Here is a 27,721-nt window from a genome sequence, read left to right as displayed (position 1 = left end):
GGTAACCTTCTTTAAAACTGTACGTCCTTTCTAACAAGTCACCAGGCTGGTAAAAGTGGTATTTCCCAACCCTTATGAAGTGAGTTTACAAATCAGGTTATGTACACGGGAAAGTCCAACACATCTGTCAGGTTCACAAAGCTATTAAGCGGACAGGCTGGTAAGGTTCTGTAACGCTGTGCAACACTGCCTCCCAGAAACGTGGTTTAATTGTAAAAGAAAAAGGCAAACAAAGAACAAACCCCCAAATCCTCTGCCAAGGTTAGCAAGGCTGTGTGTCCTTTCCACCCCGCCCCTCAAGTCTGGAAACCGCCTGCTTTCCAGAGCCCCCTTCCCGCGCCCCTTGACCCAGGAAGCTCCTTCTGTTGGGCGCAATGCTGAGATCTGACCCGGCGCCCTCACAATGACACCAACAGCACTCTGTCCGCATGCCTCTCCCCGGCCCCAGCTCCAGAAGCGTTCACACTCTGCATCGCTTCAACGGGACAATGGCGTCAGCACTCTGTCCGCATGCCTCTCCCCGGCCCCAGCTCCAGAAGCGTTCACACTCTGCATCGCTTCAACGGGACAATGGCGTCCTGAAGACCAAGGCCCCGTCTTATCACGTGGCCCCAGCAGCGCCATGCTAGGTGGGCTCACGAGTGCTCTGACCAGGTCAAATGTGACCAGTGCAAAGTAAGATGGATCTCAGAGTGCAAAATTCACAGTTTTTAAGTCTCAGAACGAAAGCATACAAACTACTTCATTAGTAACATTGTGACTGCATGAAAATCACATGTAATGTAAGGCAACAGTTGCAAGATGATTCAGTTGCAGACGAGGTCGGCGTTCACATGTTGAGCGCCCGGCTGTGAGCTCCACGCCTCCTCTCCTGACGGGGACCAAGGGCTGTGAGAGGCAGGAGCCCCGCCTCCAGGGGACCCTCTCCAGCCTCACAAGCCCCAGGACGACTGCTCGGAAGCGCCGCGTCACCTCGCCATGAGGCTGTGCCTGCAGGCATCTACCTGGATGAGCCATACCCTAGAGAATGGTTGGCTTCTGTTTCTCCGAAGGCTATAAGCACCACCGGTCCTCATCTTCCCACACGGACCCGAAGAAATTAGAGCCCCGCTGACAGTGACCCCAGGCCCCAGTCCACGGCAACAGGAGGCATGCTGATGGACGAGCTATCAAGTCCCACCGCACGCTGACAAAGGGGGATACCGCGCTTCACACCACAAGCCTGAGTTAAGACTCAGAGGCTGCCCTCGGGGTTCCCTGGTGGCTAGGGGTAAAGAATTCACCCGCCAGGGGTTTGGGGAGACCCCGCGGGCCACGATTACTGAGCCTGCGAGCCACAACTCACGAGCCCATGCATACTTCCTGGAGCCTGTGCTCCTCGACAAGAGAACCCGCTGCAAAGAGACGCCTCCATACCGTGACTAGAGAAAAGCCTTCATGGCAAAGACGGCCCAGCACAGCCAAAAACAAATAAATAAAATTATTTAAAAAAAATAAAAGAGCAGCAGCTGCCCTCTCCCCACCTCTCTGCCTCATGGCCTCCCTCACACAACCCTGGGGGCGGCTGAGGTTCATTATGACGGATCAGCCCTGCCCACGTCCACCTGAGGCAGGCCTGGACAGCCTGGCATTGCCCCTCACGGCCAAGGGGAAGGCTGCCGGCCTGCGGCTGGCAGAGCTGTCCCAGCTGAAAACCACCCGTGGGAACGCAGGGCTCAGACACCACCAGCAGGGATTCTGACTGAGCCACAGAGCAGTCTTCACGCCTCTTCAAGTTTTATTAAAGAAGCAAGTTGAAGATGCAGAAGGAAGGTGTGTGTGTGTGTTAAGTCGCTCGGTCACGTCCGACTCTGCAGTCCGTGTCTACTCCAAGGACCATAGCCCATGCAATTCCCAAACTCCACCTTTTCCACTTCCCTTATAAGGTGGCTCAGCTGGTAAAGAATCCGCCTGCAATGCGGGAGAGACCTGGGTTCCATCCCTGAGTTGGGAAGATCCCCTGGAGAAGGGAAAGGCCACCCACTCCAGTATTCTTGGGCTTCCCTGTGGCTTAGCTGGTAAAGAATCTGCCTGCAATGTGGGAGACCTGAGTTCAATCCCTGGGTTGGGAAGATGCCCTGGAGAAGGGAAAGGCTACCCACTCCAGTATTTTGGCCTGGAGAATTTCATGGATGGTACAGTCCATGGGGTCACAAAGAGTCAGACACAACTGAGCGACTTTAATTAAAAGTTTTAAGAAACTGGTGATAAAATATAAGGACACCACCACCACCACACACACAAGAACACCCAACTGCCCTCCACCCTGCAAACATGCTCCGTGGTCAGCTCCTGCCCCACCGGTTAGCAAGGCCACACAGCACGCTCTGCTGTCCCGGGAGACGCTTACCTTTGGAGGACGCTTATTCCACGGCATCGAAGCCTTCTTCACCAACACCGCCACAAAGAAGCCTCCAGTGTTCTGATGATGTGGTAATATTCTAAGACTGAAAAAGCACACGCATACACAACTTACCCTGTTTAACTGATCCAAAATACACTCTCATAACACAATATATTACTCACAATACAACACACAACCCTCATTGAGAGAACGGCAGTGTGTCACCTGTAAGGAGTTGATAATGCAATGTCTAGAACATCGCCATTTACGTTCACACCGGTTTGGTTTTTTAAGTTTACAACACAGCTGCTTGCTACCAGCAGCTAGGAGACACTGAGAACCTTACTTGCTGTAAAGTTCAGGTCCAAAAGTTCAGCCAAGGGCACAGCACAGCCCATGCAGGAAACGCCCGAGACGCATCTCCCAGGAAACTCACCAGCGCTCCAGGTGCATGGCCTGGAGCTTCTCGGGGTCCTTCGGGGGGAACATGGTCGGCCGGATCTGGGTGTGTCTGTTGTGGGGGACATCGTCCCAGGATGTGAACCACTGCCCATCTTTCGTCATCACCTGCAGGGCCAGAGGGTTGGGACTCAACGACCAGCCCATCTGAGAGCAGGGAAAGCCAGAAGAGGGGGTGGGGAAGCTCTCAAGAGATGGCACGTCTCATTTCTCCCTAAAGAGAGGAGGACGGTTTGCAAGGAAAGAAATGACACCATCTTTTATTCCATGAACCAGGACACTCATTCTATGAGGTGGCATTTTCATTTTCCAAGCGGGTTATTTTTTCTCTCTTTCTTTTATAAAACCAGCCTCAGACCGTTCCTGGGCTAACACTGAGAAGTGAATTGCTTCCTACTGGAAACAAAGCTTGGAATCCCAGCCAATTAAAAGGGAAGAAAGCAAAGCTATACTTGTACATAAACAAAGCTGACTCGTGATTACAGAATAAAGGCAGGAAAACTTCCACTGCCAGAAATATTTGTATAAATGTACCGTTTGTCATTAAACATAATTCTGAAACTGATTCTAAGTTGCATAATCAAATGAACCATTTATTCAAGTTACCCTAGAGTGGATGCTTTAAAATTCTCACGACTCTAAGAGGCCTAGTAAGTTGACCCGCCCTTTTGAGCCAGAGTCCTGGCGGGAGACTACCTTCCACTGCGAGAGCCCAGGCACCCACTTCAGTCCTGGCAACTCTGAAGACACGTCGGCGAGCTCCAAAGCACCTGCGGGTCAACAGCAAAACAAAAACTCCCGTTATCCCAGTGAAAGGAAACAGCTGTAAAAGATCGCACACTCTAAGATCCTGTTTACAGACTGTCCCGGGAGGCCAGACCCACCCAGACAGAGCAGATCAGAGACTTCTGGGGTGGGTCAAGGACTGACCGTAAATGAGCTCTTCTCCACAGCGTAGCATCAAGAGTCACTCAAGCCCACGGACCTGCACACTTAGAGCAAGTGCCGCCACGTGGGTGAAGGGCAGCACGGGAGCTGCTGCAGGAATCAGCTGCAGAGTCCACGCTGCGCCCGAGGCGCGGCCACGCGGGCGGCCTAGAACGCACACAGGGCGGGACCCTGCGCTCGGCCGGCTCCTGGTCTCCAGTCACACCAAGGAATGACCTGCGTCTGCATGCCTTTATCTCGAACAAACATACCGATCCAAAAAGCAACACGATGAAACTGTGGACATTTTTAAACATTCAGCTTCAGGTCCAAGCTGGTTTTCTAAAACGGCCATCAGGACGACAGCCCCCTTCTAAAGCGGTGTTCATAGGAGCGCCATTACAAGAAGCTCTACTCTGGGGCCGTTACAGGAAACCTCTCAGATGAACTACCCACCACAACCCACGGACAGATCCATGGACAGCCTCACAAAAAGGAAAATCCAACACAGCTCCGTGGAAGCTGTGAAAAACGCAGGGCTCATGAAAACAAAGCCGAAGAATCCCCAAGGCGGAGGTCCAACAGGGAGAAACGTCGACAGAAGCATCACGCCGGCCGCCACGGGACATCCAAACATCCCGGCTCCTAAACGCGAACACCAGGTAACAGTGCAAACACGGAAGCTGGTTTTCTCAGTCCAACGCTGCCCTGGCTCAGCGGTGACTCTCTGCTAGCATCTGGGTCAGAAGCGAGCACTGACTGAACGCCTACTGGCCACCTATCCCCTCTGCTGGGTCTGAGGACGTTCAGGTGGGGGCCCCACCCCTGCAGTTAAGATCCCCAGCAAATGCAGAGGACAAGACCCAGCAAAAGTCACTGTCTGATGAAGCCACGTCTACACACACGCCTCTGATGGAGCATGGGAATGAGACACCCACGATGTGGTCTGGAGCAACCATGTGCAAAGAGACAGCTGTGACAGCAAAACGCAGACGGAAGACCCACCTGCCCAGTGAGAGGGTGCTCAGGGAACAGGACTCTCAGTTACTGTCAAATTACATCACCCGTGACCTTTCTCTTTACCGGCCTTCTGAAATAGAGCACCACCAAAAGTGTGGAGCTTTTCCATACGGAAAACATGACACAGAAATCAAGTCTCAGATAAGTGTAGCGAAACAAAATACGACACAGGAAATTCAAACTGAAAGGACCGCAAAGGTGAGAACAGGAGGGCTGACCTCACAGCACAGGCCTTTCAGCCACTGAGAAGAATGTAACAGAAGCTGAGACAGTCGTGGACACCATCTCAGGAAATGCACACCAGTTTCAGGATCTACATTTCAACCTGCTTCATACGCAAGTAGCATTCTATTCAGGAGATGTTATTAGTTTTAAATTTCCCACTATTTGCTTTAAGGAGAATTTGATGGAAAAGATTAACATTTCAGCAAAAACATAAAAGGAGAAATATTTGACATGAAAACATGAAACGTTATGTCTGGTCCCTCAGCGTAAAACAGTGTGGTAAGACCTCCCTCCCATTGGGATGGTTAATAGTCAAGAAAGCAGAAAATGGCGAGTGCTGGTGAGGATGCAGAGGAGCTGGAAAACCTGTGCACTGTTGGTAGAGACATAAAATGGTGCGGCTGCTGTGGAAAAAGCATTGTGGGTCCTCAACAAATAAACACAGGATCACCACAGGCTGCAGCAATTTCACTCACGTATACACCCAAAAGAACTGAGAGCAGGGTCTTTCAAGAGTCGCTGGTATAGCCAGGTGCAAAGCAGCGTTATCACAGCAACTAAAACGTGGAAGCGACCCAAGTGTCACCGACAGATCAATGAATGAACAAAGTACAGTCTAAACATACAATGAGTATCTTCAGCCTTAAAAACGAGGGAAATTCTGAGAGTATATCATCTAACGTGAATAAACTTTGGGGACATGATCCTAAATAAGCCGGTCGGTCACACAAAAAAATGCTGCAGAATTCCGCTCAGAGGCGATACCTAGAGCAGTCACACACAGAGACGGAAAATACAGCAGGGAGGGCTGGGGCGGGGGGATATGGGGGAGCTGCTCAAAGGGCCTAGAAGCTCATTTGCAAGATCAAGAGCTCGGGAGCCTGGCTACACAACAGAGTGAACGCAGTTACGCTGGTGAACTGCATGTTTTAAATTAACTGTATAATTTCAAATTACGTGTGTTTTACCACAATTAAAACTTTTTAAAAATGCAACGGTGTGGTAAAGGATCTGATACCACCTTTCAAACTTATAGAAAGAAAACAGGCAAAACTCATTTCTCATGGAAAATGACAAATTCATTACAGAAGCATGTCTGTAATCAGGGCTACCTCATTTTGAGGATTCCCGAGTGGCGCTAGTGGCAGAGACCCTGCCTGTCGATGCCGGAGACATAAGAGAGGTGGGCTTGTCTGGGACGTTCCCCTGGAGGAGGGCACTGCAAACCACTCCCGTATTCGTGCCTGGAGAATCCCATGGACAGAGAAGCCTGGCGGGCTACAGTCCATAGGCTTGAAAAGAGTCGGACCCGACTGAAGCGACTTGACAAGCACACATACACCTCATTGTAGGGTTTATGGACTAATCATACAAGCTAATGTCCGTGAACAAAGTTAGAAAAAGTCTACAGGAGAATGCACCACAGCAATAAAGGTTCTGAAATACATTTTCCTAAAGATCCATCACGTACTTACCTTCACTCTTTTCCAGTAGAGACGCTATGACGGCTTCATCCTCGATGGGATTCAGCGAACACGTAGAGTACACCATCCTGCCCCCCTCCACTAGCTGCTCAGCACCCCGTGTTGCGATCCGTAGCTGTAAACTGAGGGCCAGATACTAGGTTACTTTACGACAAGCACAACCATACGGCACACGCATCACAGGCCCTACTAGAGCAGGTATTCATTAGTTTAGGACAGACTTGCTGGCTCAGACGGTAAAGCATCTGCCTACAATGCAGGAGACCCGGCTTCGATCCCTGGGTTGGGAAGATCCCCTGGAGAAGGAAATGGCAATCCACTCCAGTATTCTTGCCTAGAAAATCCCATGGACAGAGGAGCCTGGTTGGCTACTGTCCATGGGGTTGCAAAGAGTCGGACACAACTGAGCGACTTCACTATGACAGACCTACAACAAAATACAAAACACTCTCTGTAAAATGAACAACGCTCATTATACCTTTTAAGGTTCTAAAGGAAGTCAGTGTAAGCCTATTTAAGGTGCTTCGTGCTGATTAAAAACAAGAGTCCCAAGTCCTGCATTGTCCCTCCTCCCCTTGCCACTGGTAACCACCAGTCTGCTCCCCGTATCTGTGAGCCTGATTTCCACCTGTGACAGTCACTAGCTTGCTGTAGTTTTTAGACTCCACATGTAAGTGGCATCAGGTGGCACTTTATCTGTCTGGCTTACTTCACCTCGTATGATCATCGCTAAGCCCATCCATGTTACTACAAATGGCACTATTTCATTATTTTTAATGCATCCCAATATAGTTCCGAGGTAAAATTATGGAGAGAATTTGGGAAACCAACTGACTTATTACAAAACTTTCCCTTTTCAAAATGACAGTGAAATTAATAAAACCGGGAGGTTGAGGGGACAGAAGATACCAGGAACGTATCTGTAGAAATCCTTCATCTCCCATGCGGGGAGCAACCAATACCCATAAACCCAGAATGTGCCATTCACAAAAATAGTGTCTCCAATCTTTTAAAAGACTTTCCTTTTGTTCATAAGGCTCTTCACAGAAGAAATACCTTTTTGAATACCAGGATTTTCAACATAACTCCATTTAAAAAAAAAATTTTCAACATAACTCCATTTTCTGTTCCTCTGTGAAAGTAAATCACATCTTCTAAGTCTACGTGACACGCTTCATTTAAAAGTGAATTCTGTGCACTCACTCATTTTCACTTTAGTTCTGGCTGCGCTAGGTCTCTGTTGCAGAGCACAGGCTCTACTCGAGAGACCTCCAGCAGCTGCGGCTCACAGGCTCAGCTGCCCCAAGGCACGTGGGATCTTCCCAGACCAGGGGTCGAACCCACGTCCCCCGCGTGCGCAGGGAGATTCTTCATCACTGGGCCACCAGGGAGGTCCAATGCGATGCGATTAATACGCTTAAGCTACACTGGGTGTGTATATGTGTATGCAGATGGCATCCTCTAAGTGTTGACTATGACTATTTTAGATGACCTCTGTAATCCTGATACTAATCTATATTATCTAAATCTATTACTTCACTATTCTGATAATTGAAAAACAAACAAAGTATCTGTAAACAGTGCTGATACTAACCTATCTTATCTAAATTTATTACTTAACTATATCAATTCAATGCTTCATATGAAACATGAATTTAGGTTTAGAATACACCAACTGCTAATAGAAAGAAATATCATGTATTTGTACGGTCTTTTTAATAGTGAAATTTTCCTAATATATTGAATTCAGTTGTTAGCTTTATGCTTTGCTCATTCACATGTTGGGAAAGGTTAACAGAACAGTAACAACATTGCTTATGAAAGTGAAAGTGAAGTTTCTCAGTCGTGTCCGACTCTTTGCGACCCCATGGACTGTAGCCTACCAGGCTCTTCTGTCCATGGGATTCTCCAGGCAAGGGTTCTGGAGTGGGTTGCCATTTCCTTCTCCAGGGGATCCTCCCAACCCAGGGATAGACTGGGGACAGCAGGCCAGTCATGAATGCCCACTAGAAAGAGTTGTCTCCAAGGTCCCTTAGGGCAACCTGTACAGGGAACAGGTGCGTACACTCCCAAGGAGGCTGCCGTCTGCAGCCACTGCACACTGGGCCCCCACGGGGAAAGGGCACAGTCGGCTTAACTGGCTGCAAAAACAACACTGCTTATAGATACTTTTTTTTACTTTCATTATTTTTTCTGCACCGGTGGATTTTGGTTTTTTTCTCAATTATCAGAATATTTAAGTAATAAATTTGGATAATGTAGATAAGTATCAACATTGTTTACAGATACTTTTTTTTAACTTTCATTAATTTTTTTTTCTGTACCAGTGAATTTTGCCCCCCCCCAATTATCACAGTAGTTAAGCAATAAATTTAGATAATATGGATTAGTATCAGGATTATAAAAATATTCATTAGGATACTTTAGATCAGGGCTTCACAGGTGGTGCTTCAATGGTACAGATCCGCCTGTCAATGAAGGAGACTCAGGTTTGATCCCTGGGTGGGGAAAATATCCCAGGGAAGGAAATGGCAACCCACTCCAGTATTCTTGCCTGGAAAAACCCCATGGACAGAGGAGCCTGGTGGCCTGTAGTCCACAGAGTTGCAAAGAGCTGGACACGACCGAGCGACTGAGCACACACGTGCGCACACTCTAGGTCACCCACAGTTCTGTATCTGTGATTCTGATGTTAAATGAGATAAAAAGCCAAAGCTCTGTGGACACTACAATTTAAAAAATCCCTATGCACAGGAAACACTACAATACACGAGAAATTATAAAATATATCTGAGTTATAAGATTGCCTTTTTCCTTTCAGTTTTAAGAACTTTTCAAAAAATTTTTTAAAGATAGCCATAAATATTTCTGAGATCAGATGTTAAAAGGTAAAATAATTCAACACGAAGAACTGAAAACAGAGAGGAGAAAGATTAGTAAGAAACGGTCTTTTCATGGACAACATGTTTAGAAAATAAAAGGCATTTTCGATACATGCATACCTGAAATGTACAGAATTTCGTGTCCTACTCTTGAAAGGTTTCAGAACCAACTCCTGACAAATATGCAGACTCAAGAAGGCAGCTCCGAGGCTTGCGTCAGCCAGCTGAAGCTCTGCACGCTCAGGGATTCGACCGTAAGCCTTCACTCACCTCCTCGTCGCCCAGGGCCACCAGGGAGGTGCAGCTGACTTACCCATGCAGCTGCAGGCTGTTCAAGGCGCTCCACTTCTTCCAGACGTCGACGTTTTTTCTCATTGTGCCATCTCCACTGCAAAGAAAGGGATTTAAGAACTTAAAACTCTGTACCACAGGATGACTGGAGCTTAATAATCCATGCTAAAGGGTATTATGAGTACCACTTAGAAAACAATCTAATTCTCACAAGCCCCAATAAACTTCCTATTTCTGTTTGGAGGACACTCTAATGCATTAAACTTTCTAATCTATTTCAATTTTAATTCAACAAGGAAATAAAAGATCTGAGTAGGAAACCTCACTCGACAAAGAGACAGTAATTTGCTTCCATTTAAGAGAAATACCATCAAAACACCATCTCCAGACCTAGGAAAGAACTCTGAACATAGATAACAACCTGATCCTGCTACTTAGAAACTTGCTGATCAACAGCAGCATTTTAATCAGAATTACATGAATAATGATAAACTTATAAAGGACTTCCTCAGCAAATTCAGCAAGCCAATTTAATTTCTCTACCATGAGTGTTCTCTGTATCAATTAAACATTTTAAAAATTTCTACTCCCATTTAACAGAAATCATTTCCATGTAAATTTCATAATACAGTTGACCAATTAAGTCTTTTTGTCCGGGTCTAATTTTGAACCCCAGATTTTTTGGAGGAATTCCTGTGTCTGCTGGCTTTCCCTGTAAAACGTAATTTTCACTGTGGGTCTAGTCACATGTCCTTGAGGTGAAGGCTCTGCAGGGTGGAAATGTCCTGTAAGATATCATGGCTTTCAAATGACATCCCCTGCTGTACTGTGGGGACTACAATTATGACTGCCGCAGCTTACAACTCAGAGGGCACATCATGGGCACAGTGTTGTATCTCTGATCACAAGAACACAGGGAGCACAACCCAGTGCTCCGTGACCACCTAGAGGGGTGGGAGACGGAGGGAGGGGACGGTGTACACCCGCCGAAGCTGAGTCACGGGAATGTATGGCAGAGGCCAGCACACGTGGTAAAGCAATTATCCTCCAATTTAAAAAAAGAGAGAGGATAAAAAAACCACAGGAGTGGGAAAACATCTAATCCAAAAGAAAACTAAAAACCTGCAATCTGAGATAAAAAAAACAAAAACAAATGCAGCTCATGACCTATTTCAACTTTTCTGAAGGAGAATTCTTCCGGGTGTTTGACACACAGTAATACCGCCACCGAGCTCTGCCACCAGCAGTAAAACTACCATTTGTTTAAACAAGACAGGACTTGGTAACAATGCATCCCACTTAAACGCTGCCTTTAGAGCTAACAAAGCACGATGGAGGGTTTGGTAGAACAGTCTGGCCAAGTCACGTGCTCAGAGAGACACATTTGACGTCCACGTCTACGGCACTGTCTCCGGGAGCTTAGCCACTTTACTTTTACTCCTTCCTTTCTGGAAAAACTCAGTAATTCAGCTATACCTTGAAATTCTCTATCAGTAAACTCTACAAAAATCTAACATAATACATATCGAAGAAAGATATGTGTACAAATGCATGAGTTCGCCAACCTTCACGGAACCCTTGGATGTCCTACTCAGGATTCACCGGGTGTTAACACCGATTATTACGCTGTGACACTGTATCTACACTCCCCGCAAGCAGGCGCTGAATGAACACTCACACCTCACTCCCGGCACAGTGCCCGCAACAAGGCCCTAGTGATATCACTGCTCTCCACTATCGTCTTCATGTTCCCTTTCAAGACCATTAAAACCGCCCCTCTCTGATCTCCTTCAGTTTATCACTAAAACTGTTTCTATTTTCTGATTTAGGCTCACACTGCCTCTCTCTCCAAACCAGCTGTGACAGATTCACTACCCACGTGCAGCTTCACTTTAGACTCTGATTTGCTTTCTCGTGGGGACGCTGGGCTTCCCGGCCTCCTGACGGTACCTGCAAGGGACATCACAGAGGATGCGGTCGTAGAAGAGGATCTCCTTCCTGCCGTTGACGTCCACCTGCAGGCGCGGGATGCAGGACGCGTCGTGGTTGACCACCATGATGCAGGGGCTGCCCAGCCGCTTGGCCTGGTGCACCAGCAGGTAGCACCGCCTGTTGTCCACGTCATTGGCGATGACAAAGCCCTCTGCGAGCACAAAGGCGGCGTCGGGTTAAAGGCAGCGGACAGGGGGCCGCGCTCGCCCCCAGGCTGGCAGGTGGGACCAGCAACCCAGCCTCAGACTTGCCGGAACTGGGGCCGCGATCCGGGAGAAGGAAGTGGGCGGCTTGGCAGGGGTTTCAAGTCCCTTAAAATGTCAAATCTTCAAAATTCATCTTGCCAACAGTTCCTCACTTTGGACGGCTTATTCTGCCCAAACTAGCTTTTCTACCATTGACTATTAACAAAAAAAGGGAGAGTGAGGAGAGAAAGACGTGGAAACTGAGAGAGTCTCCTGACAAGTGTTTAAAATAGGCCACACGTGCTGGGGCTCCACTATAGACCCTGAGAGTCAGCTCCCAGAGTGAGGTGGGGACTGAGGCTCCTGAGGGTCCACTTGCCGAGGAGGCTCGGACCTTTGCCATCGACCTAATGTCCTCCAAGTTCAAGACGGAAGCCTCGTTTCCTATGTGGAGCCTGGAAACGTCACATAACTCACCTACCAGACGCTGGTGGGATTTGAACCTGGGGAGTCTGACAGTGGCTCTAAACTACATCCTCCCGCCTCTCACACAGGTACTAACCGTCAGAAGAGAACCAAAACCCCAATGTGAGACGGGGACTCCCGAAAATTCAAACTGACATCAACCTATTGGGGCCCCCCTTGGGGTCTGGTGGTTAAGACTCTGCCTCGCCATGCAGGGAACGTGGGTCCAAACCCTGGTGGGAGACCTGAGATCCCACACGCTGGGGGTCAACTCCTGGGCCGAGCACCAGGGCGAGGGCAGGCTCGCCGCGATGAGAGATCCCGCATGATGTAACCAGGGTGCGAAGCAGCCAGAGATTTTCACCAGGCAGATTAAAAAAAAAATCTACCTACTGTGGCTTCTAAAAGAAACAACACGTGCTTTTACAGAAACCACGCGTGATGCTAAACTGAAGGCCCCTCTCCACGGGGCACACGAGGGCACAGGTGACGGGGTCAGGCACAGCACCCAGCTCTACTTTCAGAGACAGGGAACCCAGCTGCCTGACTCCTCCTGTACAGACAGTCAATTCCTAGGCAGGCTGATAAGAAGTCCCGGGTACCCAGGGAGGAAAAAGGGGTCTGGAATTCTCAAGGAGGAGGAAAGGATAAACACCTTTTCTTTTTTTCTCTACATTCCTTAGTCTTAATCACGTAAAACTAAGTTTGTTTTTTTTTTCTTTAAGCCCGAAACTGATGATTACACAACAAACAACCCAGTTTAAACTCTGTCCTAGGAATTAAATAACAACAATCCTGCGTGAGGACAGTTTCCCCTTCCTGAAAACCTTCTGACCAATCCTGGTATCTTAGAATGTACATCGTGGGAGTGGGTCTGGTGGGACCTTTCTATTGTTAAGTTCTAATTCTTTTATCCTAAAATGTAAATTGTGGGAGTGGGTCTGGTAAAATTTTTACAACATTGAGGCATTCTTTCAATTTACTGTAATAACTAATTTAAAAAGTATATAGCTCCCTTGCTAACACTAGCGAGGGGGCACTCTCCGCCCCTCTTCTGATGTCTGTGTCAGAAGCTTTCCCTGTCCCTTTCATACTTTAATAAAACTCTGCTACACAAAAGCTCTTGAGCAACCAAGCCTGGTCCCTGGTCCCGAAGCTACATCTTCTTCGGAGATCACATCGTTCACCGTAAGCTATCACTGTGTTTGCTCTTTCCCTCATCCACCACCCACCAGAGCAGCACCCCCACCCCCAGACCCCGGCCCCACACATACCTGGGAAGGGAACGTTCATGTCCGCATGCAGCATTTCAATCAACTGTGTGGTCTTTGACCCTGGAGCTGCACACATATCTAAGATCTAGTGAAAAGCAAGAAAGCGTTTGATGTTTTTCTTTATATAAATCAACTATCCTACATCTAACTTAGAACAATTTAAAATTATTTTTCATTTCTACTTTAGGACCTAAGCACATTTATTTCTAAGATAAATCTATGGCATATGTTCTATTTAATTTATCGGGATGCCCTAATCTATATTGCCCCCAAACCACAGAAGGAGAAAGATACTCGCTCCACAGGAAACAGGAACAAAAACGGCACTAGAAACCGGCAGAAAAATACACTCAGGGATGACGAGTGAAGATACTAAATGCAAAAAGCATTGTAACAGAACGCTAGGGGGCAGAGTTCGCTGGGTTCCAATCTCAGTTTGGCCCCTGACAACTAACTTCTAACTTTAAGCCAATTACCTCCATTTTTCTTTGCCTCCTTTCTCTCGTGTGGAAAAACAGGGACAGTGATAGCATCTGCCCTCACAGGGATGTGTGTGCAATAAAGAATTAATTCACAAAAAGAACAAAGAACCATGGTTGGCATTCAACAAGCCCTCGGTATGGGTTCACTGTGAATTCAACCTGACTGAGTCAGAGACAATGAAGATAATCTCAACAGCAAGTAAAAAAACTGAGCTTGTAAAAATTGCAAAAAGAACCTAAAGCAAAATACATATCATTTTCCACTTCACCCAAAGTGAAAAGGAAAAATAAATAATGAACCACATTAAGATAAAAGGTCTCAACAAAACAGAGAGAGATGAATACCAGCATTTTCCATGTAAGGCTCAGAGTACCTTATGGTGAGGGTGGGCATTCAGCAACAGCGGTGGAATCATGCTGACGGCTTCCTGACGGCTGATGTTTCCCTTGGAAAATAAAATTGTTAAAAATCAGCAACGGCATTAAAAAAACAGCAGAAAAAATTAATATTGGGCATTATTTCCAATGCATTAAGAAAACACTGTATAACCATACACAGAACACCAAATTTAGTACTATCGCATATACAGCAAGTAAGACCGATGTTTCTACTAGTGGATAAATGGCCACTATCAAAAGACAGTAATCCCATCAGAATGACATTCAGTTCAGTTCAGTCGCTCAGTTGTGTCCAACTCTTTGCGACCGCATTGCCTGCAGCACGCCAGGCCTCCCTGTCCAGAACCAACTCCCGGAGTTTACCCAAACTCATGTCCATTGAGTCAGTGATGTCATCCAGCCATCTCATCCTCTGTCGCCCCCTTCTCCTCTTGCCCCTCAATCCCTCCCAGCATCAGTCTTTTCCAATGAGTCAAGTTTTCGCATGAGGTGGCCAAAGTACTGGAGTTTCAGCTTTAGCATCATTCCTTCCAAAGAAATTCCAGGGCTGATCTCCTTCAGAATGGACTGGTTGGATCTCCTTGCAGTCCAAGGGACTCTCAAGAGTCTTCTCCAACACCACAGTTCAAAAGCATCAATTCTTCGGTGCTCAGCCTTCTTTACAGTCCAACTCTCACATCCATACATGACCACAGGAAAAACCATAGCCTTGACTAGACGGACCTTTGTTGGCAAAGTAATGTCTCTGCTTTTGAATATGCTATCTAGGTTGGTCATAACTTTCCTTCCAAGGAGTAAGCGTCTTTTAATTTCATGGCTGCAGTCACCATCTGCAGTGATTTTGGAGCCCAAAAACATAAAGTCTGACACTGTTTCCACTGTTTCCCCATCCATTTCCCATGAAGTGGTGAGACCAGATGCCATGATCTTTGTTTTCTGAATGTTGAGCTTTAAGCCAACTTTTTCACTCTCCACTTTCACTTTCATCAAGAGGCTTTTGAGTTCCTCTTCACTTTCTGCCATAAGGGTGGTGTCATCTGCATATCTGAGGTTATTGATATTTCTCCCGGCAATCTTGATTCCAGTTTGTGTTTCTTCCAGCCCAGCGTTTCTCATGATGTACTCTGCATATAAGTTAAATAAGCAGGGTGACAATATACAGCCTTGATGTACTCCTTTTCCTATTTGGAACCAGTCTGTTGTACCATGTCCAGTTCTAACTGTTGCTTCCCGATCTGCATACAAATTTCTGAAGAGGCAGGTCAGGTGGTCTGGTATTCCCATCTCTTTAAGAATTTTCCACAGTTTGTTGAGATCCACACAGTCAAAGGCTTTGGCATAGTCAATAAAGCAGAAATAGATGTTTTTTTGGAACTCTCTTGCTTTTTCGATGATCCAACGGATGTTAGCAATCTGATCTCTGGTTCCTCTGCCTTTTCTAAAACCAGCTTGAACATCTGGAAGTTCACGGTTCACGTATTGTTGAAGCCTGGCTTGGAGAATTTTGAGCATTACTTTACTAGCGTGAAATGAGTGCAATTGTGTGGTACTTTGAGCATTCTTTGGCATGTCTTTGGCATTAATGTCAGAATGACATTAGCTTGTTAGAAACTCAAGTACAACATGCACAGAGGACAGAAAGCCCCCTAGAAGTGTCCCCTCACAGCTGAAACCCTAACTTCTACTTCCTGGTTCTCCCGTCTCCAGGAGCAGCCCACACCTGCTCTGTATTCCTGGACACCGCCCCGTCAACCACTGCCTCCTTGCCTCAGAGGAAGGCAGACAACAACTAAACCTCCACACTAATCCGCCATCCTCCAGACCTTCAGCCTTGGGTCAGGACATCTGTTCACGTGTTCGACTGTTCAAAGATTCTTTGCAAAATCCAGCACCTGTGACACTCACAACTCTATTTTAACAGCTTAGGACTGAATGCCCAACAAAAAGCCAAAAACTGTCAGCTACCAGGAGGCTTCTGCTCCTTGACAACCTGGGCTTCCTGTCTGAACTGCCACCCTGCACTCGTCAGTCACCTCACATGGACGCAGGATGACGAACGCTCTGCTCAAGTGCAAATCTGCACTTTCGCCGACGGTTCACACACCCCTGGAGATTAAACGCCAAGCCAGAGAAGCGCTTTCTGCACAAGTCTGCGCCAACAAGGGAGCACAGGCAGTGCCCAGCACCCTGTGCTGCTCTACACGGCGGGAGTGGGAAACCAGGCCAACAGGAGCCTGCCTACCAGCTCACCCGAGTGGACAGGAAGCCTGAGAGCACGCAGCTGTGGACTGAGCAGATCAGAACTGAGAGAGGTGAAGCGCTTCTAAACTGGCTGTGGCTTCAAGGCAAGAATCATGGGAAGCAAACAGTCCCGCCAGGCGGACAGAGAAGCTCAGGGCAACAAGGAAACAAAACCATCTGGTGGCACTCAGGGGTCCTGGGCCCAGCAAAGGAGGCTAGAGAACAGGAAGGGGAGCTTCCGATGCCGCGGGTGAAACAGAAAGGAAACCGCAACACTGCTGACGCCCGTCGCTCGCAGGCGCTCACTCAGTCACGCACTGCGTGCGGGGGCAGTTGTTTGCTGGGGAAGATGTGGTGCTAAAGGTAAGAAGCTTAGTGACTGAACGGCAATCAGGGGGCGGCTGAGGAACCAGGGGGCAAAGACCATGTCGTTTTATGAGAACCAAGTCTGTCACGTTTAGATGGTGTTCTTCTGTTTGGCAAAGGTGGAGTACAGCACTTTAATTAAAATGAAGACGGCCATAAACACCCATCACCTTCTCTCCAAGGAAGGCACCCGGCACGTGCAGCCCAAAAGGACACGAAAGCAGATGGAATACGCTCCAACGTGAGGGCCGGGGAACAGAGTGCCGGGCCCAGCCGTGGCTGCAGCGAGCGACACCAGAAGCCACCCGGACAACCGTGCCAGCGCCCCCGGGACTCTGCGTGATCAGAGGCGCTACTAATACCTACATTACCAGATGTTACAGGGGCGCTCACAGTGAGTTCAGGGTGCTTTTCTATCTACCTAATCACTGCCAGTGGCAAGCGTGGTTGAAATAAAACTGCGATACTAAGGCTTCAAGGAAACCAGCAAGCCTGAAGTCATCTACTCACAGATTCAGTTTCGCTGACCAGAAACTGGTGAAACTTTTCCAGCTGTGGAGACTTTCTCAAGATTTTTCGACTTAAATTTGTGTGCCAGGCAAGTTCTTCAGGATACCTGACCGAAAGGAAAGTAAAACACGTAAGGGTCACGCGTGCTAAAGCGGGCTCTTCACAGCGCCTTCATCACACAGCTCATGGGCCGAGTGAGACGCCCAGCCGTGTGCTGGCTGCTCACACCCCTGCCCCGTCCTCCAAGGACGAGCAGCAGGACACGGAGGCTCGCCGAGACGGGGCCCCGGCCCTGGGCGCTGAGGGACACGGCACGGGACGGGACTGAGGAGCTGTGCCGGTGAATGGCCGAGAGCAGAGGCAACAGGGAGAGCTGATGGCCCACTCTCCACCGTGGGAACCCGAGGGCACACAGCCCAGGAGAAGGCAGATGACGACAGGCTACAGTGCAGCTCACACAGAAGGGAAATAAGGCTGCGGGGCAGCTATCAGCACGTCCGACGTTTGATTACAGTATTTGTTTTTACTGTATTTTTCACTATTTCTCAAACCAAGCAGTCCAATAATATTGTGAAATGTTCTATATACCCCCAAACCTTGGAAATCAAACATTTATTAATCTGAGGTCCCAGGCTGATGTTTATACAGACCGAAGAACAGAGCCTCTCCTGCCGTCTATGTAAACATACTTGAACAGTGTGTGAACGATGCCATCACAGATGAGGAAGTGTGTGGTTTCTTCATCATCCCGTGCGCCTGTCTAGCCACTCAAGTCCAGCCGCATGGGTCAGTACATGGACAGGACACGCGGGGCCATGCTCAGCGTCACACGGCACTCGGCGACAAACCTTACCGCACTTAGTGTTAACTCTGAGCCATAACGATGAGCTCAATTTAACAATAGGGCTCACAATGTGCCATGTGTCACACCACAGCTAAGGCGAAAGCCGTGAAAATGGAACGGAATGTTTGAAAAACACCACGTTTGCTCTGAAAATCCGAGTGACTATCTGACAGAGACAAACTGAGGCTTAAGATCTGAAGAAGCTGCTCAACTGTCATTTTATCACGAGCTATTCTGATGAGTGCTTTCCACCAAATTATGAAGATTAAACTGGCTGAACCTGTTCATGGCCACCCTCAAAATGTCCTGGAACTTTGGTTTCTATTTCTTATGCTTGCTTCCCTCTTCAATATTTAACCTGTTTCAAAAATACAAAACGAAAGTGCAATCATACTTATTAGACAATTTTAATAAGTGTTTAGCTTTAAATACTCCCTGTGGCCTCACTAGAGGTGAACGGCAGGGATTCCTGTGGGTTGGCTCTAGCTGTGTAACTGAACAGAACCTGCCGCCCCTCTACAACCTTTGTGTGTATTTATGTGCTTGTGCTCCATCATGTCCAGCTCTTTGCGGCCTCGTGGACTGCAGCCCGCCAAGCTCCTCTGTCCCTGGGATTTCCCAGGCAAGAATACAAGCCTTTGGTGATAGCCAAACATCTGCTTTCATAAGAGTCCTGGCAAACGGAATTGTCTGTGACCAACAACAGCACACGTGCCAGTAACTACCTTATCAAACCACCAAACGTCACTAATTTGAATGCTGCCTGCCGTTACTTATTGTACAAAGCTGAATTTTCATTTTCTAATAGACAGCAGAATTCTAACTACCGCACAATTGCACTCATCTCACACGCTAGTAAAGTAATGCTCAAAATTCGCCAAGCCAGGCTTCAGCAATATGTGAACCATGAACTTCCTGATGTTCAAGCTGGTTTTAGAAAAGGCAGAGGAACCAGAGATCAAATTGCCAACATCTGCTGGATCATGGAAAAAGCAAGAGTTCCAGAAAAACATCTATTTCTGCTTTATTGACTATGCCAAAGCCTTTGACTGTGTGGATCACAATAAACTGTGGAAAATTTTTAAAGAGATGGGAATACCAGACCACCTGACCTGCCTCTTCAGAAATTTGTATGCAGATCGGGAAGCAACAGTTAGAACTGGACATGGTACAACAGACTGGTTCCAAATAGGAAAAGGAGTACATCAAGGCTGTATACTGTCACCCTGCTTATTTAACTTCTATGCAGAGTACATCATGAGAAACGCTGGACTGGAAGAAACACAAGCTGGAATCAAGACTGCTGGGAGAAATATCAATAACCTCAGATATGCAGATGACACCACCCTTATGGCAGAAAGTGAAGAGGAACTCAAAAGCCTCTTGATGAAAGTGAAAGACGAGAGTGAAAAAGTTGGCTTAAAGCTCAACATTTAGAAAACAAAGATCATGGCATCTGGTCCCACCACTTCATGGCAAATAGATGGGGAAAGAGTGGAAACAGTGTCAGACTTTATTTTTCTGGGCTCCAAAATCACTACAGATGGTGACTGCAGCCATGAAATTAAAAGACGCTTACTCCTTGGAAGGAAAGTTATGACCAACCTAGACAGCATACTCAAAAGCAGAGACATTACTTTGCCAACAAAGGTTCGTCTAGTCAAGGCTATGGTTTTTCCTGTGGTCATGTATGGATGTGAGAGTTAGACTGTGAAGAAGGCTGAGAGCCGAAGAATTGATGCTTTTGAGCTGTGGTGTTGCAGAACACTCTTGAGAGTCCTTTGGACTGCAAGGAGATCCAACCAGTCCATTCTAAAGGAGTTCAGCCCTGGGATTTCTTTGGAAGGAATGATGCTAAAGCTGAAACTCCAGTACTTTGGCCACCTCATGTGAAGAGTTGACTCATTGGACAAGACTCTGATGCTGGGAGGGATTGGGGGCAGGAGGATAAGGGGACGACAGAGGATGAGATGGCTGGATGGCATCACTGACTCGATGGACATGAGTCTGTGTGAACTCCGGGAGCTGGTGATGGACAGGGAGGCCTGGCGTGCTGCGATTCATGGGGTCGCAAAGAGTCGGACACGACTGAGCTACTGATCTGAATAGAGAGCAGACTCTAGGTATAACTTGAGGGGAATATTTGTTTATGTGCTTTATTGGTTAAGTTTCTACTAGTTAAAAATGTAAACTTGTTATTACAAGAATAAAATCTGACTGTTAAGTTATAATTACGAAAGCTTTTCATCTTATGAGAAAATTATTTAACTTTCAAAGAGTTAACTACACAGACAGACTGAGTTCAAAAGTCTCTCTCCATATATCACCTCTAGGATAATCATCATCAACTCAATGAAAAGAACATAAACAGAATGACAATAAGGTGCATTTGCAACAACTCACTGTCAAAACAAGGCCTTATAAAAAACGCTTTAACCCCTTGCAATTCCCAGTCTATGCAAGGTAAGAAAAAAAATGAAATCTGCACACGCTGTAAGTCCTATATATGACATTCCTTCTAGAAAACCTGGTCCCCCAAAATACTTCTCCTACATTACATCCCACTATGTCTCAAAAGGTTAAAAGACTATTAAGATCTATTTCTGCAATTTCCACAATATAAAGAACCACCAGAAAGTATTTTATGTTTCTGCTTTATTTACTGATTTATGGGTATCCCACACCTGACCAGTGAATTTGATTTAATGTTTATAGAATAAAACTGTCTCACAGTTGTCACTGATAACGAAAAAAGGGTGAGTATTAGGAACTCGCATCTTACATGTTGCTCAGACCCTTCATCTATGTTCAGAAAACTAGATGAAACAGTATTGTGAAGAGAAGGCCCGGCTGTTACTGGGGTGACTCCTTGCATTCTTCACCCACAGAATACCTGCAGGGCCTTTCCAAGAGGTCTGGAATTGACTGGTCCTGCCCTGAGATCCAAAGTTCAAGAATCAAGAGTGAAAAACAGCCATTAAACATTCAATGGGCCAAGTAAACCAAAGGCCCACTGTAGTTTGCAGAAAACAGTAAAAATAGACTAATTCCGTATGGGTTGGGACAGTGGAAGAAAACCACCAGGACAGCCCAGAGAGACACCCCTTCCCCAGGGGACCGGCTCACCAGCTCCTCTTTCTGCCCAGAGGCAGAGAACCCGCAGAGGCAGCCGCATCTGAAAAGCTGAACTTCTGGACACAGGGTGGAAGGAATAAACGTTTCCAGGTGACTGTGTGAGGCAGCAAAAGCAGCAAAGATTATGCATAGAAATGTGCAAAGACAATCCTAAACCTGCTTTTGAAAACATCAAACACACCAACTTCGAGCACCGGGGCCATCCCCCAAATCTCCACATCATGGCACAGGCCAAGAGCCGAGTGCACACCCCAGTGACTGAGAGGGGGGCCCACGCGTCACGTGACGGCCGCCGCGCTCGCTGACGCTGCAGACACAGCAGGGGAGACACCTTCCTTACCTGCTGGCCTCAGCGACCTTTTCCTGTTCTCTAACAGTCAAGCTTCTAGACTCTGATTAAAACTGTTTAACAAAAAAGCCATCATGGAATTTTTTGGTGTATTATTCCTGTATACCAGAAATGCGCTCTGAAATGGTAACATTTGGTTTTGATCTGATTTAAGCATCTGGCCACTCAGTTCTCATTCCACCGTGGATTCTGTGCACATCTGTGATATGGACACTGAACATCCAAATGGCCAACAAAAGAATGAAAAGCAAGCAAACGCACGGACCAGGAACAATGAAAACCTCAATTTGGCTTGTGATGAACAAAGGTTGGCCAAAAAGAAAAGATACATCAAACACTTGAACAGTCAAAACTTCAAAAGCTGTCAAGAAACGCTGCTTAAATTCATCTTCTCAAGCAGAAAGTGAAGAGGAACTAGAGTGCCTTGATGAGGGTCAAAGGAGAGTGAAAAAGCCGGCTTAAAACTCAACATTCAAAAAACAAAGATCATGACACCCAGTCCCATCACTCCGTGGCAAACAGAAGGGGAAAATGTGGAAACAGTGACAGACTTTATTTTCCTGGTCTCCAAAATCACTGCAGACAGTGACTGCAAGCATGAAATTCAAAGACACCTGCTCCTTGGAAGAAAAGCTATGACAAACCTGGACAGTGTATTAAAAGCAGAGACATCACTTTGCCAACAAAGGTCCATCTAGTCAAAGCTATGGTTTTTCCAGTAGTCAGTATGGATCTGAGAGTTGGACCATAAAGAAGGCTGGGGTCCAAAGAACCAATGCTTTCAAATAGTATCACTAGCTCAATGGACAAGTATCTGAGCAAATTCCAGGAGATGGCGAAGAACAGGGAAGCCTGGTGTGACATAGTTCATGGGGTCACAGAGTCAGATGCGACTGAACAACAAACTGCCAGACAATGATGGTTAAATTCACCTTTTTATGGTAATCATTTCAAATGTGCTGTTGTCCTTTTGTAAGAATTCTCAGTACCTTAAAGTTGATAATCTGCAATGTGCAACTGTTAACAACTTCTTGACTTCCACAGCCCAGGCTGTGAGACTACTCACAGTCCCTTGGACTGCACGCAGATCCAACCAGTCCATCCTCAAAGAAATCAGTCCTGAATGGTCATTGGAAGGACTGATGCTGACGCTGAAACTCCAATCCTCTGGCCACCTGATGCAAAGAATGGACTCACTGGAAAAGACCCTGATGCTGGGAAAGACTGAAGGCGGGAGAAGGGGGCGACAGAAGATGAGATGGTTGGATGGCATCTCTTGACTCAATGGACACCAGTTTGAGTAAACTCCAGGAGTTGGTGATGGACAGGGAAGCCTGGCGTGCTGCAGTCCATGGGGTCACAAAGAGTCAGACGCGACTGGGCTGAGCTGAGCTGAACTGATGGCCCCGGCCTTGGCACGACCACGGTTTGTGCCTGACTCTCTGGGCCATTCACGAGACAGACGGGACTGCTTTCACACGCCTAAACTGGATCAAGACACACAAATGAGCCACGAGACACTGACAGGACAGCGAGGATAAAAGGAGGGTGAGCATGGGCCCTGGAGACAGAGACAGACAGGACAGCTGATGCAGCCCCTGCTGAGTCTTTGCTGGGCGAGGAGCTATGGTGTGATTAATAGTCATGGGAATCCCACTCATCTTGTGGGATTTTGGGTGATCTTGTGACTTTGGGTGATGTCGAGGAGTTTGAAACGGAGGCGCAGGGGCCAATGTGAACCTCCATGAGGACTGTTTGGAAACATCCGCCGTTTGGTAACGTCTCAGAAAGACACCGTGGGAACAGAAGGGGCGACTGATAGAGAGGAGGTCTCAGATTATCACTGTTCAGACATCCACTGTCGGGACGCTTTAAAACACTGAGACGGGGGCTTGAAGGTTCACTGTCAAAGGACCTGATGCTGCAAGATGGAGGAACTGTTTCACAGACAGACGCCACTGGAGGCGCTGTCAGAGCAGACGGGGACTTCCAGCTCACACTTGTCCCAAGGCCCACCTGCAGGCAGGGGACCGACACTCATGCCGAGTCGCCTCCTCCATCACCCCCTTTCCTTTCCTTCTCTGCGTGACTAACTTCTGTTGTGCAGTGTGTTCGTATGCAATAAACCAAGCAATTAGCAAAATGAAATGCTAGCTACACTCCATGTGTGTCCCAGCCTCTGACTCTTACCTGGTCTTATGCCTGGGCCCTGCAAAAAAACATTAAGTCTGCAACAGTTCTGACATGAAGACAAGGGGTTTAGGTAGAAATGGTGGAAATGGTAACATCGAGGAAGAAGAGAAGCTGGACTGACTTGGAAAAACCGACGGAAATCAAGACTCCAACACACAGCGCTGCAAGTCACAAAGGAAAGCCTGCACGCGTGTGAAGCAACAGCGGAAAAAGCACTGGGAGTAAGAACAGGAAAATGTCTCAAAAGCACATTTAGGTTCCTTCGTGCCAAAATCAAACGGGTTACCAAGAAATAAATTCAAGCGACAAAGATTAAAATCCTAGAGACATATCCAACAGAATGAAGCCGTGTTATACCTACCAACTCAAGGGCTGTGGAACTTCAACTTTCTGCCCATCCACCTCCAGGTCCTCCAGTTCCTTGAAATACTTGTTCTTTAAGCAATGGAGAATCTCTTTTGCATGGCTATCAAAAAAATTTTTTTAAAGTTTCAAATCAATCTGGAAAGCTAATTCAATACACCTTATCTCTTTATAAACCCAAGATTGTGTTTTGTAATAAAAGCCATCCTTGTGTGCCAAGTGAAGACATTCTTTCATTACTACCATTTTACTGTATTCTTTCAAAGCTTAAACAATCCTTGTCCTTTAATCCCTAAAAGGTGAAAAACTACATTCAATACTATTCTATCCCTTCTCTCCTAAACATTCCTCGAGTTCCATCTTCACTTTCAGGTCCTCTTCAAAAGGTACAACTGCAACCATATCCTTAAACTTACACACTAAAGGTTCGTAAGGAAGAAACAACTTGATTAAATGACATCTCTAAGCTCATTTCGAAGAAGACCACCGAAACAGGATATGGCCACAACAGTCCTAAAGGCCATTTTGCCCAGTAGAGGCACATCAAAGGACTAATACAGCCCACAGCAGGGACGGTCCCTGGCGGTCCAGTGGTTAAAATTCTATTTTTTTCCAATGTAGGGAGTGCAGGTCTGATCCCTGGTCTGAGAACTAAAATCCCACATGCCATGGGCCGAGGCCAAAATATTCGTAATAAACATTTTTAATAAGTTAAATAACACACAGTAAACTTTAGACATCACAAAGTGAAAATCCACAACATGTAACAGACTCCCCACCCTGAAATTGCACATAAAAAGGGATGAAGCACAGCTGAACCTGCAGGGGACGCTTGAAACTTAGCTTTAATTTCCACCCATCATTCCAGTGCCCCCTCCTCCACTTATTCCCTACTTCCATGGATAAATACCCTGCTCAACAGCTGACGGGAAAAGAGCTGATCACTGCCTCCTGTCTCCTTGCTTGACTATCCTGTAGTAAAGCCTTTTCGCTTTCTGCAAGACTGTTGCCCCCATATTTGGTCTTTTCATTGTGCAGCTTACAATAAGCCCACGTGCTCAGTTACACGACTCAAAAAAAAAAAAAAAAAAAAATTAAGAGAGAGAACACCATAAGCTTCACTTAAAACTCACTAACGTCACAGGTTCTCATGTGTTCCAAAGGGTGGGGGATCGTCAATGGGCCCCCAAGAGTCAAATGCTTCTCATCTTGCACACTCGTTTCTGATTCTAACCTCCCAACTTGCCAGGTCCTCCTCCCCGTACTCCGTTGGGATACCCGTGCTCCCTCCTCTCAAGGCCTCCAGGCTCTAGCATCCACACCGCTGACGTGTGCTTCTTGGGAGAAATACATTTCCGTTTTAAACCCGGGGCATTCTAAACCCCAACTCCCCGAGAAACGTGAAAGGCACGACCCCCTTACCTCTTGTAACCGGTAATTCTTAAAGTGGCCGGGAGAGGCTCCCTGAGCGCTCCCATGAACTGGTCCCACTCGCCCTCGGGCACGATCTTGAGCTCCTGGTAGTAGTGCTCGAACAGCTTGTTCTCCTTGACGATCTCGGGGTAGCCGCCTTCCCAGCCCTGAGGAGTGAGAGAAACTTGGCACCCGGGGCCGCGAAGCCGCCCCGCAGGCCTCGGGGCCCCGGCCCGCCCTCCCCCGGGTCCTACCGCCCCATTGCGCTTTCCGCCGTCCTCCGCGCTCCCGGGCCGCTGCTGCTGCTGCTGCTGCTGCTGGAGCCGCCGGCCCCGCGACCGCCGCCCCATGGCCCACGCGGCCGCGCACGCCTCCCGCACAGCTCGACCCGCCACCGTCGGCCGCAAGCACTTCCGGGCTGCAGCTCGAGGACCCCGCGGGTCAGCACATGCGCCTCCCCGGGACCTGCAGGGAGGGAGGGACCTGCAGGAGCGCAAGGATTTCCGCGCCAGCTCAGGCAGCGATGCGGACAGCCCGAGGTCGCGCGTGCGCACCGCGGCGACGACGCTCGGTGAGGGCCCGGAGTGGGCCGGGGCTTAGTGGGCAGGACTCTAGGAGCGTGGGCGGGGCGGGCGGGCGTCCCGCCCCGTCCCCGGCGCCCAACCACGACTAGGTAGACGGTCTGGGAGTGCCCGGAGTGAGTGGGGGTCTAGAGGGCGGGGCCTGGTGGGCGGGGCTATAGGCGCGTGGGCGGGGCGGGGCGGGGCGGGGCGGGTCCGCAGCGCGCACCCAAGACTGGTGAGACAGTCGGGGAGGACCTGGAGTGGGCGGGGTTCTGGCCGTGTGGGCGTGGCGGGCGGGCGCCCCGGGCGTCCCACCTGGTCCCCGGCGCGCACCCAGGACTAGGGAGACGGGTGGCGTGTGGCTCCGGGGCCGCCCGCACGGGGCGGATCCGGGCCCAGGCTTTGGCCGCGAATCCCGGCCTCAAGTAACCGCGCCTCCCGCCCCCCACCCCACCCCGCCCGCAGCCGCCGCCGCCCTATATGTGGCCCAACGCAGCACCCGGGCCATGGAGCACGCCTGCCGTCGCCCACCATGGAGCTGGCCGAGCGGTTCCTGCTGGACGCGCTCGCCTACCTGGAATGCGCCCTGGGCGTCGTGTGCTACGTGCTGCTGAAGCTGGTGGGCTCGCCCTACGGGCGCTACGCGTCGTCCGGCTCTGCCTTCGGGCTGCCGGCGCGGGCCGCCTGGACTGTGCAGGAGCTGCCCTCGCTGGCCCTGCCGCTCCTCGCGTGCGCGGGCGCAGGCGCGCCGGCCGAGCGCCTCAACCGCTGGCCCAACTGCATCCTCCTGGCCATGTTCCTCGTCCACTATGCGCAACGGTAAGAGCGGGCGGCCCCGCGCTTCCCCCAGCCGCCCCTGGTGCGCCCTCTTCTCCCCGCCGCCCCTGGTTGATGCGCCCCCTTCCCCCCGCCGCCCTTGGTGCACCGCCCTCTTGCCACCCCGGGCCGGCTCCCTGCACCTGTACACCAGGTCCTGGCGCCCTCTCCTTCGCCCCTGCTCTCTCCCCCAGCGCCCTCTTGCTACTTTTCTAGTTCCGTGTGCACTCTTTGTTTAGGGTGAAGGATTGTTTCCCCCAATCAGATGATCACTTGCACCTTAGTCTGGTTTCCAATTACTGAATGGGTCACGTTCAGGGACTTTCTCCTCTACAATATAGGCAGGTGCCTCCAGCACTGTGAAAGTAGCCTTCCAAGAAATAAGCGGTAAACACACCTAAGGTCTTTAAGCTAACTTACAGATGTTTGGTTTTTGTGAAGAAGGCTCAATGGCTGTGTC

At 48.4% G+C, this 27,721-nt stretch overlaps 2 protein-coding genes and 1 non-coding gene across 3 annotated transcripts in view; 1 reads left to right on the top strand and 2 right to left on the bottom strand.

Annotated features, from left to right (window-relative positions):
• Positions 1–26,313, bottom strand: part of NSUN2 (NOP2/Sun RNA methyltransferase 2) — a 33,684-nt gene extending 7,371 nt beyond the window's left edge. The window contains exons 1-12 of the mRNA XM_070774875.1: positions 26,137–26,313; positions 25,892–26,049; positions 24,468–24,572; positions 17,586–17,691; positions 14,444–14,515; positions 13,588–13,672; positions 11,622–11,814; positions 9,694–9,768; positions 6,490–6,620; positions 3,539–3,612; positions 2,820–2,950; positions 2,390–2,486 (exon numbers count right to left, since the gene is read on the bottom strand). Coding sequence (XP_070630976.1) covers positions 2,390–2,486; positions 2,820–2,950; positions 3,539–3,612; positions 6,490–6,620; positions 9,694–9,768; positions 11,622–11,814; positions 13,588–13,672; positions 14,444–14,515; positions 17,586–17,691; positions 24,468–24,572; positions 25,892–26,049; positions 26,137–26,232 — 1,323 coding nt within the window. The 5' untranslated portion in view covers positions 26,233–26,313. The remainder of the gene's footprint in view (positions 1–2,389; positions 2,487–2,819; positions 2,951–3,538; positions 3,613–6,489; positions 6,621–9,693; positions 9,769–11,621; positions 11,815–13,587; positions 13,673–14,443; positions 14,516–17,585; positions 17,692–24,467; positions 24,573–25,891; positions 26,050–26,136) is intronic.
• LOC139178112 (small nucleolar RNA SNORA70) lies at positions 8,513–8,645 on the bottom strand. The gene has a single exon (XR_011562533.1). It is a non-coding gene; the product is annotated as a small nucleolar RNA SNORA70 (small nucleolar RNA).
• Positions 26,314–26,910: 597 nt separating the features above from the next.
• SRD5A1 (steroid 5 alpha-reductase 1) overlaps positions 26,911–27,721 on the top strand; it is a 38,074-nt gene continuing 37,263 nt past the window's right edge. Inside the window, exon 1 of the mRNA XM_019982880.2 lies at positions 26,911–27,264. Coding sequence (XP_019838439.1) covers positions 26,978–27,264 — 287 coding nt within the window. The 5' untranslated portion in view covers positions 26,911–26,977. The remainder of the gene's footprint in view (positions 27,265–27,721) is intronic.

This window comes from Bos indicus, chromosome 20 (genome assembly GCF_029378745.1).
Source record: "Bos indicus isolate NIAB-ARS_2022 breed Sahiwal x Tharparkar chromosome 20, NIAB-ARS_B.indTharparkar_mat_pri_1.0, whole genome shotgun sequence".
Taxonomy (NCBI): domain Eukaryota; kingdom Metazoa; phylum Chordata; class Mammalia; order Artiodactyla; family Bovidae; genus Bos; species Bos indicus.
This window is presented reverse-complemented; position numbering and strand designations above follow the sequence as displayed.